Source organism: Eupeodes corollae, chromosome 1 (genome assembly GCF_945859685.1).
Source record: "Eupeodes corollae chromosome 1, idEupCoro1.1, whole genome shotgun sequence".
Classification (NCBI taxonomy): Eukaryota; Metazoa; Arthropoda; class Insecta; order Diptera; family Syrphidae; genus Eupeodes; species Eupeodes corollae.
In genome coordinates this window covers 86,839,779-86,854,590 of record NC_079147.1, presented here as the reverse complement: position 1 = coordinate 86,854,590, position 14,812 = coordinate 86,839,779, and the positions used below count along the sequence as shown (strand labels likewise).

General features: G+C 34.3%; 1 protein-coding gene across 5 annotated transcripts in view; it reads left to right on the top strand.

Moving 5' to 3' along the window:
- LOC129943213 (unconventional myosin heavy chain 6) overlaps window positions 1-14,812 on the top strand; it is a 150,832-nt gene that overhangs the window by 88,915 nt on the left and 47,105 nt on the right. For all 5 annotated transcript variants that reach the window (XM_056052510.1, XM_056052508.1, XM_056052507.1 and 2 more), the window contains exon 4: window positions 8,956-9,063. In XM_056052510.1, coding sequence (XP_055908485.1) covers window positions 8,956-9,063 — 108 coding nt within the window. The remainder of the gene's footprint in view (window positions 1-8,955; window positions 9,064-14,812) is intronic.

Below are 14,812 nucleotides of genomic sequence, written 5' to 3'. Positions count from 1 at the left end.
GGGTCGCACCCTAGCCTCTTTTTATTTATAAATCTACGACTTGGTACTTCCAATAAAGAGTTTTTCATAAGGAATTGCCTTGGTCGAAAATAGGCTTTAATTATTTGGTCAGCTTCATCTTGTATGGTTGCATACCAAGATCCTTAAGCAAAATACACCATAAAGTGTTTTAAGCAAAGCTAAATTCTTGATAATTGACTAATTTTCATCGCTTGCTACGTAAGTCATTCGTATACCTTACCATGAATAAAATGTTAAGTTTAAATTAGTTAAAAAAATGACAGTTCGACTTTTAGTGAATTCTGAATTGTCAATTCTTTATAAGAAATCCCGATCTATACAAATTAAAAGGATTTTATTGCCCACGTTCTGCATTTCACTTATTGTGAATGCACTTTGCGAAAGTGACTTTGATCGTTTCATAATTGATTATTGTGAATTAGATTTTCGAACATGTAAATGGATGTTCTGTATTTCGGTTTGTTTCATTTTTTGAACGCATTCAGCTCACATTTTGTATTTCTGTGAATAGATCTTTGATAGTTTCCTTCTGCTAGGAATCGGAGGATTGCAGCATTCAATTAAAGGAATCGATAAAGGTATTATAAAAGATCCTGTTTCCATTGGAAAATATAAAAAAAGCGTCTTTGCTTAATCTAAAATTACAATGATATCTTAAAAGAGGAATTCAAGAATGTACTTTATTTATCAGAACAATTCTACATAAATAACACACACTTACATTGTGTCAGGTAAATCCAATTTGAATTTTGCTCCTTTTTTCACTAAAAATTGAAAATAATATTGCATCCATCTTCAAAACAGCAAACATTTTCTTTCAGAAACTAAATATAAATTTATGATCCTTCAGTTCTGACAGTTCGAAGCAATTTCGAAGTTTTCGAAATCGAACATTTCACTTGAAATTGAAAGATGATTTCAATTCACTTTCAACGGAAATTCGGAACATGGACGTGTATTATAGACCTTTTGAAAAAGCTTATTCATGTCCAAAACGTTGCCAACGATTTTGATTCTTTTGTTGTGCAACTCGAAATCTAAAGTTTTTCTTAAGGTGTCAGAATAAATAAAAAGCACCACCTACAGGCATAAACACAAAAAATGTCACCGAACTAAAAGAATCTGTATACGTACGTTCTCATTATTATGAATAACACGTAACGAATTACATTCGCCGCCGCCTCATTCTTTTAAAACTTCCGACCTAGTTCTATTATTTAGTTAATCAACCCCAAACCTTATACACAAAGTTCAAAGTGAAATATCACGATGTATACATTTTTACCTTTTCACAGTCACTACACTGAACTTTATGACATTAAATTATATTATTAAATTACAAAAAAAAACTACATGAAACAAGCATAACATAATTTACCTCTTATAAATTCCTTTGGTAAAAAACTCTCAAAACATTTTAAGTTCATGCTGCATATTGTGAATAATAATTATGTGGTCCTCAAGAATTTATTTATGCAACAAACAAAAAAGAACAGAAACCAAAACTGAAACAATAATAATTTTTTGTTTTTCGAAAATAAGAAATAAAGAATATCAAAATACACTGAACTCACGTTAAAGGGTCATAAAGTCCCTTTTCGAAAGGTTATCAACAAAAAATGTGTGGTTGTATACATACTTTACTTAGTATATAGTACATATGTATATATGCCTACCATCAACTGCACTTAAAAGATCCTATACCTAGCTTATAAAACGTGGGTATGAGGTTAAGTACGTTCTGTACTGTATCATGAAAATTATAATATCCACTCAACTTCTTTCGTTAACGTCCTTTCATATTCCATATACCTGTAAATGCATATTTTATTTTTGTTTTTGTTTTTTGTGTATAATAAAATGGAGTGCGTTTTCCGAATACGTAAATGTTGCAACATTTATAATGCCACACAATTAAACGAAATAATTGTGCCTACTGCAATCGGAATTCGAATGCAGTGTTAAAATACAGTCGACTGCAAAAGTAAATATACACAAGGGTTTTCTCGAAAATAATTTTTTACCAACTTTTGTTAGTTTTTTGTCGGTTTTTAATTTTTTAATTTTTTAATTTTTTTCAAAATTTTACTGAATGTTAACAACAATATTTTTTTGAAAGATAAAAGTAGTTTAAAGCCAATATCTACAATTTTTGAAGAGATATCTGAGTCGAAAATCAATTTTTACCAACTTTTTTTTCAGGTTTTTATTTTTTGTAAGAAAACTGTCAATTCGATTTTTCTCAACATTTTTCAGAATGTTGAAAACAATATTTCTTATAAGATAAAATAAGTTTGAAGCCTAAATTTCAAGTTTTTGAAAAGATATTTAAATCGATATTCAATTTTTACCAACTTTGAGTAATATTTTTTTTTAGATTTTTATTTTTTATAAAAAAAAACTGTCAATTCGATTTTTCTTAAAATTTTATCAGATGTCAAAAACATTATTCTTCGTTGCACGAAATTGTTTTGTAGATGAAATCATATTTTATTCGTAAAATTTTGGAGGTGATAATTTTTTTTTAGTTTTTTTGATTTATAAAAAAAACTGTTGAATGGATTTTTTTTCAAAAAAATATGCTTCTTTGATATCACGTTCCAATTTATTATATAAAACTTAATTCAAGTGTCTAGCGTTTTTGGTTCATAAGATATTTAGGGTTAATCAAAATTGTCACCTTTTTTTCAAACTGCAATGGTAAAAAAACCCCCCACGCAATTTTCTTGAGAACCCTTTCTGCATCTTTCTGCCTTTGAAGTCGATATCTCTTCTGGTTCTTGAGCTATGGAGGACGAAAAAAACGTCACGAACGTACGGACGTACGAACGTACGTTCACAAGCACGCATAGACATCTTTCTAAAAATTTCGACTCTAGGAACCTTGAAATGTCGAGAAATGTGAAAACTTTCAATTTGACAAATCGGACCCATTACAGGAACTTCCTATGGGAAGTTAAAAAGAAGGTATGTCATTTCAAATGGAAAACTATATCATCCCAATAGTGTATTGACTACGGGTGGCAGCACCATATGAAATTTCTAAGACCCTGTCGCACATCCACTCTTAAATGTCCCTATAACTTCTCGAGTTCCATCTATAAGGTCTTGAATCGATTGTGGAGTGTTTCCATTGTACATTTTCTTTCTGAAGGTGTTGAACAAAAAGGCCTCGGTGACGTGTAGTGATCACCTGTTGGCGGAAATAGCGAATTTTATGCTTAGTTTTTTTATTGCTTATCTGACACCTAGCGCCGCACTGCTTTCCGGTTCGAAACAAATGTCAGCCACATCAACATCTTCAAATTCTTGCCATTAAATCTATTTAATCTTAGCTTTTTAAAGCAATCCATTCACAGTAACAGGTGCATTAACTCTAAGGCTCATTTCGCACTACACGGTTTTGACCGTACGGGAAAAAACCGGACGGCCACATTTTGTTAGAGGCGCTTTCAAACTATACGGTCACGGCGAAATGCTGGACCCGGCCATGCCGTGTAAGCAACCGTGTACTAAAACTACTGTACACGGCTGCCAGACGGCGCGATAAGCTTATTGGCGTACGTGACAAAATGCATGTTTTCACATCATACGATTTTAATCGCGTGGCAGAGTTCGAACTAAACCTGTGAAAAAGTATACTAAGCACAGGAACCCTGCATATGTCGTCTTTTACCATACGATTAAAGCCGTATAATGTGTAATTTACCATTGATCCGGTTTATGCCGTCCGGTTGTTTGCCGTACGGCCAAAACGAGTGTGTGAAACGAGCCTTATATTAAACTTTAAAATCGCACTAAAAAGTGACATTGCTTTGTTAACAACTGTAGAAATTCTGCATAAAAACAAAGAGTTTCAGGTATAAGTGGGTTTCACCACTCAAGATGATTTTTTGATGAGAAAAGGAATTATTTTTAGGAATTTCAAGGACCCAATCAGCGCAAATGCGACGTTGCTTAAGTTTTTATGTTAATTGAACTTTCAAAGCCTTCAGACCTAAGTCTTCAAGTAAACAAAATATGGTGTTGGAGAATTCCTAATTCGAGAGATCTACAAGAAACAAACTAACCAAAGTTTTCGGCAACTCTACGCAGCAATGTTTTCAGTTTTTTTTAAACGAAACTCTCGATTCCTATTATTTGAATCTTTAACTTGTCAAAACAGTTCAACATTTTCGTTCTTCTTTCCGAGCGAAATTGTGTTTTATGACGCTGAAATAGCTTTTCGTTTTGCGTATCTAACAACTTTTTAAGCTCAGCAATTTCAACGCATTGTCAAAGCGAGTAAAGTTCTATTCTAAGTACTTGACTAATTTTTGCTTTTCAAAAGTCAAAAGATGACAATTTTAAGTGACATCAGCATTAATAACGTCTTATTCAAAAGATCTGTTTGAGGGTTCAAGCCTTGCTCACGAAACCCATGCTTAGTGCCGAAAAATGTATATTGTTTGATAATTCGATAAAGTCTTTTCGAAACTGTGACTTTTGTTGCATTTTTGACGAACTAATTTCTGTATAAATTTGTCTTTTATTCATAAAATAATTTAAGAATTTGCGCATGTTATTGACTGTTTAAGCAGCTAACAATCTTCAATTTCAAATGGATAGGGTAACCAAGAATTTCTCCGGTTTATGTATTGTAATATCTGACAGAACAGCTGGTTCAACATAAGATTGAAAATAAAGCAAACCCAAAATTGATTTCAAAATAAAATTGTTTTTAAATTATTAAAATTTGTAATTGAAAATTGGGCTGTCATGCCAGAGGCCTTGGCAGGGCCGACCCCAGGCAATCTTGCGCCCTGTGCAATATAAGTAGAAAGCGCCCCTTTTTTATATTTTCAGACATAAAATTATACATAATCATAAGCCTTTTCCACATTACCCACGAGGTAGACTTTCAGTGCGTTTTTTTTGTTATTGAGGTATCCCAAGTAACCCTTAACCATAAACTAAAACGCAGCAATGAAATGACCAGAGGGAAAGCGTTTAAAGTTAGAACGTTCATTTTTATTTTTTAAACATTCGCTTATGTTACATAAAATGAAAAAATGATGTTATATGTATTAAGCTGTTCAAACCTTTCTGTAATTGATTGAATGGCTTCATTAAGAATTTTGAAAAAAAAACTACTCTAAATCTTTGTTTTCGGTCTAATAGATTTTCAGGACATTCATCAGGATAAAGTCTTTTATTTCGTTGTGATCGCAATGATGAAGCTTTAGGAAACATATTTAGTATTTCTAGGGAACTAGCAATACGTTCGGTTAATTGAACAACCCTATCCATTAAATTTTTCATCGGAACGCATTAAAATCTAACTGTTTTTTGTATTTTCTAAAACCCTTATGCCAGCTGACAGATTAACAGACGGACTTTTTGCAAAGGTTTACTACTTTTGTTTATATTTTCTAAAATATCAAACTAAATTAGCAGGCAAACATTTTTCCTAACAATTCTGCAATGTTTTTTGCATCTAGATTTCTATAAGGGCTTCATATATTTCTTCTAAATTTGATTTTAAATGCCTCAATGCATCTAACCTGCTCTCCCATCTAGTCTCAGAAAGGGGTTTCAAAGTAAGACCTGCAAATTTTTTCTCATAAATATCCCATAAGTAATTGGCTTTGTCATACTCTCTGTGTTAATTTTGGGACTCAATAATGTGCAGGAAATAAATTTTGCACATATGAGGTGCCTTGGAACTTCTTTGTGTGGAGATTTTTCTCTTGCACGAACAGAGTGAAACATTTGGAAGTTAGGTAGGTAGGATTTTTAGTTCTGCGATATCTTGAGTTAAATTTTCATTGAATGATAACTTAGGACAGTTGTGATGAATGTTTTTTGAGATTATTTTAAGAATGTTTGTCGTTAAACAAATGGGCCAAGATCAGATTATATTTTCTTTCTCCTGGTAATGCGCCCCTAGAATTGTGCGCCCTTTGCATTTGCACATATGCTTTGTCCGGCCCTGAGTTGAACTTTCAAACCCATCAGACCTAATTCTTCAAGTAAACAAAATATGGTGTAATGTCCTTTGGAGAATTCCTAATTCCAGAGATCGACAAGAAACAAACTAAAAGCAACAAAATTTTTAGTTTTTCTTAACCAAAACACTTTTGTTTTATTCTAACAATCTTAAACTTGTCGAAACGGCTACAAAAATCCAAACTCTTTATTTACTACCGAAATGGTGCTTTCCAATGCCAAAAATTGCTTTCATTTTTGAAATTGTACCATTTTTGTAGTAAAGTTCAACAATTTCAATGTATTGCTAGTATTGATGCATTTTAAGGAATGGCTTATAACTTGGAGATCTTTCTGGGAGGATATTGTATTCGTTGAAGACGGCTCAGTCCACTTTTATTCAGATAGATCAAAAACACGTAAAGGGTTGGTGGAGGTGCGTACTCCGAACGACTGAAATTGAGTCTCATATTTAACCATTCCAACCATTGTAGCATGTTCGATGTAGAACTTTTGGCGATAAAAGAAGTCTTGTCCTGGCCTAAAGAAAACGTCTAAATTAGGTGGCACAACAGTCCGTAGAGAACCAACTCCTAGTGACTTACAACTCTCAACCATTCCTGTGTGCGAGTAATTGCAGGGATAGAGGGGACCTACGTTTTAAATTCCGAATCCGAACGGCTTATTTGAGTAAACACTTTTTCATGACAAGAATTACTATTGGAGAATTTGTCAATTCCTCGCAAGAGGCAGTACCCGTGAAAAAAAAACTTTAGATGGCATAAGCGCGGATCTAACCCAAGACATCTCGCATGACAGTCCAACGCACTAACCATCATGCCACGGGTATTACCATATCAACATCTGATATCCATATTTTCTCAGATAGTCAGGCCGCTATCAAATCTCTGGACTGTGTCTTTAACTGTATCTAATGGAGATGGCAGAACAGTTAAATATTCACCTTTGCTGGGTGCCGGGCCATAGAGACATTCCAGGAAACTGTAAGGCAGATGAACTCGCCAATACAACCTTTTCTACCCTGTTTGGAAAATGCTGGCATGCCAATAGCTACATGTAAACTGTTGCTAATACAAGACGCTATGAAGAAGGAAAACATCAGGTGGAATAACATCACCACGTGTCAGGTCACAGAACACGTTTGTCCTACACTAGATTTAAATCGATCAAGATGCTTGCTATCTCTAAGCAGATCGCATATAAGCTCGATAATCGGTGTCATAGCCGGGCACTGTCTAATAAAAAAGCAAAAAGCCGCTAGGCGTATTTTTAAATGAATTTGCAGAAGCTATATGTTTTTCAACATGTACTGTACATACATGCTCTGCTCTAGCTCAAAAACGGAAGATTTAAATAGGAGAATTCTTCTTAACGATCTAAACGAACTTAATCATGTTAACATAATCAGCTTGTCACTTTTCGTAATGGACCAAAACTAGTTTTATTGAGCTCAGAAGAAAGCCTCAAAATTCTCACAATGAGTAATGGCCTAAGTGTGTCGTACTCAATTACGGAAATCCACTTTAACCTAACCTAACCTTAGGAATGGTGTAAAATGTCAGAAGGTGACAACTTCAAAGGTGACATCCAGCAAATTAATGGTTTGTTCAAAAGATCTGCTTTCTCTATGACTGTCCGAACCTGTAGAATCCTCTCTCACTAACCTCGTGATAAGTCCTGAAAGGAGTAAATGGCCCGATAATTTAATAGCCTAAAGTTTTTGTTCTAAACTTTGACTTTTGTTGTATTTTTGACGAACCAATTTATGCATTTGTCGTCTTTTCATAAAATAATTTAATAATTCGCTCATGTTTGTAGAAATGTTGGCTGTGTTCAAAATCTGTTAGAAAGGTACATGTATATGTCTCTCTGACAGAGAACAGCTGGTTTGACAAAAGATTAAATATAAAGCTAACTTAAAATTGGTTTCAAAATATATTTTTTGGTGAATTATCGTAGTAATTAAAAATTTTATTTTAGAATAATTTTGGAACTCTTTAGATTTTTGTATAATTTTTGTTAAAAGTGTTAAAAGTAATTTTTAGTTTTTGACAGGTATCTCAATACTCGTTCAATATGATATCGAAAAATGTACATATCCTGTTTAACCTATCCAAAGCGAAATTAAACTCAGCCTATGAAACTCAATGTTGGCATAAGATAACTGACAGCTAATGTAGCTCCAGAAAGTTGCAGAGCAGTCATCTGTCAAAATTTAAAAACTGCTCTCGGGAACCCTTTTACTTCCAAAGTCGTAGAAATAAGTGTTACAAAATAAAATATTATTACATTTTCGTTGTTAGCCGATGCACATTTAATAAAATGCATTTCTTGAAACCTTATGTCCTCCATGTTTACTGCTTGAGGCTTACCAGACTTCCTATAATTAATACACATATGGTTTCACACCTTTAAACCAAGATTTGAAAAGAAGTGATTGAAGGCTAAGTCTGAGGAATGCGCAATCTTAAAAATTCAAGTATTTTGCCCGTTGCACAAGTTAATCTAATAATCTAATAAATAAGTTACTGTATTTATAACTGTACATTTTGAATTAAATTTTAAAAAAAAGGTGGATACCACGCCCCTTTAAAGTAAATCTCTTTTGAAAGAGTCTGACACAAAGATCAGTTAGCCTATGTCATTTTACTTAAGTTATTAATGTTGTTTATTACTAAAGTTCTTAAAGAACTTCTTTTTTGGAAGTTTCAGGCATTTTTAAGTCCAACAGATTGTGACCTTATTATAAAAGATCTCAAGTAAAATTCTCGTTTAACTTCACTGTAATTTGTTTTAATTTGATTCTTGATACCATCTTAATATGTATGTACATATAATATCTTATGCAGAATACTGTTGTACATATTATTTACTCATAATGTATATTTGCTACATAATTATTTTTATTTTTTAATACAACCTCTTTTATTTTTTTTTTATTTGCAGGAATACGTATTCAAGTATCACGGCCAAAAGTTGGGAATACTGCAGCCTCATGTGTTTGCCCTTGCTGAAGCTGCTTATAAGAACATTAAGGACACGAATAAAAATCAGGTAAGATATTGTATATCTTTGTAGCTTTGTTATATGTATCTAAAGCACATAAAATACATAATGCACGCATGATATACAGCTATGGCCAAAATAATAGGAACATATAAATAATACTTTTAATTAGATAAAATAGGTTCATTTTTGCTACCGGGTTATTCTTGTCGAAAACTTATCTTTGAAAATTTGTAGTAGCATTTTTTTTTCAGAAAAAACAACAATATTTCTTATAGAATGAAATAATTTTGAAGTTAATACCTTCAATTATTCTGGAGACATTGAAGTCGAAAATCTAATTTTACCAGCTTTTATTATTTCTTACTTGTTTACTTTAGTTGGCGCTACAGCACACTGTGCTTCTGGGCCTAAAGTAATAACTTTAGCTAGCTTACTCAATCTCTAGCTTGCTGCTTCCAGTTTCGAAAACCAAGTTGACGTGCGTCGGCCTCAACTTGTTCCCTCAGGCTTGGTGTTGAATACATTACGCTGTGGAGCTTCGATGTTCATTCGCTCGAAACCCTAGCCATCTTAAGCGTTGTACAAGCAGTTTTTTTTACCTGTGGCAAGTCCCTGTACAGCTCGTATAGCTCCTAATTTAATCTTCCTCGCCAGATGACCGGACCATAGATCGTACGCAGAACCTTCCTCTCAAAGATACCAAGAGATCCTTCATCCGCCTGGGGGAGGGTCCATGCTTCTGCACCATACAGCATGGGATGATTAAAGTTTTGTACAGTGTCTCTTTGCTACTTCGCGATAGGGCTATATTCCTCAACTGCTTACTTAGGCCAAAGAAACAGCGATTAGCACGGGTAATTCTGCATTTAGAATTAACAGCAGTGCCCAGATAAACAAATTCGTTTACCACATCGAAGTTGTACTTGTCTATTGTCACATTTTGACCAATCGACTCTATTTGATGACAATAAATACTTTGTTTTGTCCTCGTTAATGTCAAGACCCATTTTCTTCGCCTCATAGCTCTACATGCTTTGGCCATCTTAATAGTTGAACACGTAGTTTTTTGACCAATGGCAAGTCCCTCTACAGCTCATATAATTCGTGATTATATCGTCTCTGCCAAATACTATTTTACCTATAGACACAAACCGGGACACATATGGTATGTAAAATCTTCTCCTCGAAAGAGTCCATGCTTCTGCATCGCACAGTAAGACTTGGACGATTAAGGTTTGTAAAATGTCTCCTCGGTACTTTGCGATATGGCCTTATTCCTCCATTGCTACTTAGGCCAAAGAAACAGCGATTAGCAAGAGTTTGATTCCCACGCTGACGTCATTTGCAGAGTTAACAGCAGTACCCAGATAGATACATTCATCTACCGCCTTGAAGTTATACTTATCATTGGTCACGTTCTGACTGATTCTAGGATGGGGGTCGACTCTTTTAGATGATAAATACTTCGTTTTATCCTTGTTAATCACAAGACTCATTTTGTTCGCTTCAGACTCGATACTCAAGAAAAGGTGCCCCTAACTGCTCGTTTGGTTCTTCCCATAATGTCGAAGTCATCTGCATATCCAAGATATTGTGTGGTTTTTGAAGGATGGTGCCACTATTTGCGTTGTTGTTGCTCACCACTCTTTCAAGAACAATATTCAAGCAGTTACATGACAGCGCATCGCCTTGTCGAAGTCCTCTGGTGGTTTCGAAGGTTTCGGTCGAGCCTATTCCAATTTTGACGTAGCAACGAGCATTTTCCAGCGTCATCCTGTTAAGTCGTATTAGATTGGTAGAGATACCAAAGCTCAAAATGGCACTGTATAGTTCGTTACTATCTACAATGTCATAAGCTGCTTTAAAATCGATGAAAAGATGGTGTGTTTCAATGTTATGTTCTTGGGTCTTTTCTAGGATTTGGCGTAGAGTGAAAATTTGGTCGATGGTAGATTTTCCAGTCCTGAAGCACCTCTGGTAAGGGCCAATTAGTTCGTCAGTAAATGGCTTCAGGTGTTCACATAATACGCTGGGCAGGATCTTGTACGCGATGTTTAAAAGGCTAATGCCTCTGTAGTTAGCACAGAGAAGGCGGTCATCTTTTTAATGGATCGGACAGATGGTGCTTTAGTTCCACTCGTCTGTCATGCTTTCTTCAGACCAAATTTTAGTAACTAGCTGGTACATTCTCCTTACCAAATCTGCTCCAGCGTACTTAAAAAGCTCCGCCTGCAGACCGTCATCACCGGCCGCTTTGTTCGACTTCAGCCTGGTGATGACTAGTTTGATCTCACTCTGGTCGGGTGGGTGGAACTCTAGATCGTCAACCAAATGGATTTGAAGTGGCTGCTCGCTGGCGGAATCGATGAGTTCATCACCATCACAGCTGGTTTTTAACATTGACTGCGTCTCGACTATGGTTTTCCCCTCCTTATCTTTGCAGACTCCAAGGCGGCTAGTGAATCCCGTTGTTTTCTTTTTGACTCTTCTATAAAAGCTCCGCACCTGTTTCCTGTTAAAACATCCCTGGATCTTTTATTAGTATTTTAGCAAAAAAAGCCGTCACTTCGATTTGCCTGAAAATGTATCATATGTCAAAAATGATAAAATATTGAGAACTAATATTACTTTTTGAAAACAAAAACAACAAAATATTAACTACTAAAATAAAATGTACAAAATTGAAATTTGTTGCATTACAAAAGTGCTTTAGATATAATTATCAAAAATGTCCTTTTGTTTCTATTACTTTGGCCATAGCTGTATATAGGAAATACTCGTATTATTTATTTTAGCACACAGAACAAACAAAAACCAAGACAGACAGACGCAAATTTTATAGCTACGTACTTTTGCTTTTGTACTTGAAATCTCTCCTTTATTATAACAGTATAAGAGTCCATATTATTGTGACAATAAAACAACAAGGAGCAAAAAGCAAAAGGACTCTCGGTGGAATATTGAAAAGTTGTGTGTTTATATCTTTCTTACCTGAATACAAGTTATGATTGTGTTCATGCGTCGTCGTATAAAAAGGTAGAAAACCCACTTTTCTATAATTATTATTATTTTCAAGACTTAGGGGGCTGGATTTTTTTTTGTTTGGTCTGTTTTTTAAAGGTGTTTTGTTTGTTATTGTTTTTCTCTGCTGCAGATAATTACTGTGATTTGGAAATGACTGATATGGTTTTGATGTGTAAATTGAGGTGTTGATGTGCGATTAGATACGGGTACAATTATAATTACACTCTATGTTGATTGATTATGGATAGATTTTATAATTTTAACATATTTTCAATTTCTTCGTCATACATATGTATAGATACTTGCTATTATAACTTACATTATGTACATAAGTACATTATCATACATTACACTCTTCTCAGCCGATATTTACAAAGTTACTTTTTACCCTACACTTAAAAGAAACATTAATGCCAATTTCGATAAGAAGCAAATAAATAACTAATTAGACACAAATTTGAATTAGTAGGAGACGTTTTGTAAAATAATATTTTTCTTTGAATATATAAACTAGACATTATATGTATGAAAAATTTGTATTCACTTCGAATCGAAAATATTACCTTAAATCTGAGTTTTTTTTCCAGAATTTAAATGAATTAAAATTTTAAAAACGTTTTTGAAATGAGACTTAAATTTCAAGCCTAAAATGCACAAAATATTTGTATTCTCAATTTAAATAACAGCGAGTTTTGAGAAATTGAGTGAAACTGATTTTTAAATCTAACTGAGGTTTTAATTTGTCAGATTAAAAATGTAGACATTTAAAGTTTCCCGGATAACTTTTTTCCTTTTTCCTATTTTAAGAACCAGCGGATATAGAGCGGTAAAAAAGCGGTGTTATTAAAGCGAATTCATAGTGTTCATAATATAATGTCCTCAAAAGAGGGAGATTTGAATCAGAAGCTCTTCTTGGCCTATAAAGGCTCCCATGCTGACTTGGCAGCGCAATTGTGTCAAAAAAATGCCAACGCAATTTGGAAAACGGCTAAATAAAAACTAAATGATGAATCCTGCTGTTCACCACCGAGAAATGCGTTGAAATCTGTGCTTGCGGATACTTTCATGCCTCCACCTTTCCCAATATTTCAAGCTCTAAGCAAGCTCGTAGTACCTAGTTTACTTGACAAAGGAACATCTAAGTTTTCGCCACTTCTTGTGAGATTGTACGTTGATCTGTTACCTCCTCTATAAGGGTTTAAGCAGATGCCTTACGATTTCTTTTGTCCATCTGTACAATCCGACCTGAAGAAAAATGTATGTCCAACCTGTGGAATCTATTTCACATCTCACAAGAGTGTTCAAATGTACTGTCGTTACGTGCTTAGCAAGATTGTTCCAGACCATTGTGAAACTAGAGTACAGCCACAGCGCCTTGCTGTCAGAAGGGCGAATGAATGGGCATTGTGCATCAGTATCAAACAAAGACGAAGTTGATGCAAGTGGCTTAACAATTACAGAACCGTCTTCGACTGCACTCCAGATGCCAGTGAAAAATTGCGTTACGTAATACTTGAAGCAGCTGGTCAAAATAATCTTTCCAAATTTTTAGCATTAGCTGTGTCACCGCTACAATATTTCCCTACTTATCTTTGCAGGTTCCAGGGCAGCTAGTAAATTTCATGGGCCTTTTTCTTGCTTCTGAGCAAGATGTCCTCATCTCTTCTTTTATCGACATAGAGCTGATGGGAGATCCGTGTCCTCCTTTGCTGCCACAGGCTTGCCTGAGCACATTCGAAGTCAAACCAGGGGTTCCTCGGTTTCGGCTGTGCGAACCCTAGCACTTCTTTCGCAGGATTCCTAATTTCCTGTTGGCAAAACTGCTCATCCTGTGACAGGTTCTGTGCAAGCTCTAAAAATATTTTGTCTTCAAAGGCATTTCCGCTGTCTTCCTGCTGCAGTATTCCAAAGTTGGATCTTGTCCTCGTGGTTGATGTTCGCAATGTTAGTGTTAAAAATGTGTTATAATTTCATTATGATATTAAATTGACAATTTTTTTCTAAAAATATTACAAAAAGTACTAAGTTGCAAAACTTCTCGTATATCTCGAATATAGCTTAAACTCACTCCAATATTTTCGATGTTTTGTAAATACAATTTGGGTTATGATAAAAACAATTCTGGTGTTCTCATGAACACTAATTAACAGTTCAAGCTTTTATATTATGTATTATTTATTATTTTATTACATTAACAAATATTTTTTAAAGAAAAATCAATGAAACTTTAGTTCATAGCAGCAATGGCTATGGTTGCAACACTTTATTCTTTTTATGGAGTTTTCAATTACGTTTTCGCCCATTAGCAACTGCATGTCCTTAATAACTTCACGAAGGCCTTAATTTGATTGTGAAGCCCTGGTATTGACATTATATTTCAAAGTAATAAACTCATATTTAGTTCACAGGATTTCGGTGACCATTATTGTATTGTATTGTATCCAGAAATTTAACGGTCAGAAAACTTTCCTTGTACTGTAAATTTTTACAATTTCTACCATTTTTAAAGCGTAAATTCTTCAATAGAATAACGTAGTTTTTCATGTCAAATGTCAAAGTCTCATAGCTGCCCAAATAGTAGTTTATTTAATTCGAAACTTCTCATTTGAAAACCCTAAATAAGGTATAAAATGCTTCTAGCTTTATTTATTTGTATCGCTTTCATACATAATACAAGAATAAGTAATACTTAATTCAGTGAGAAATTCTAAGGTCCGTAAAAAATAAAACATCACTGAAACTTGAAAACACAAGTAAAAAGCTAATAACA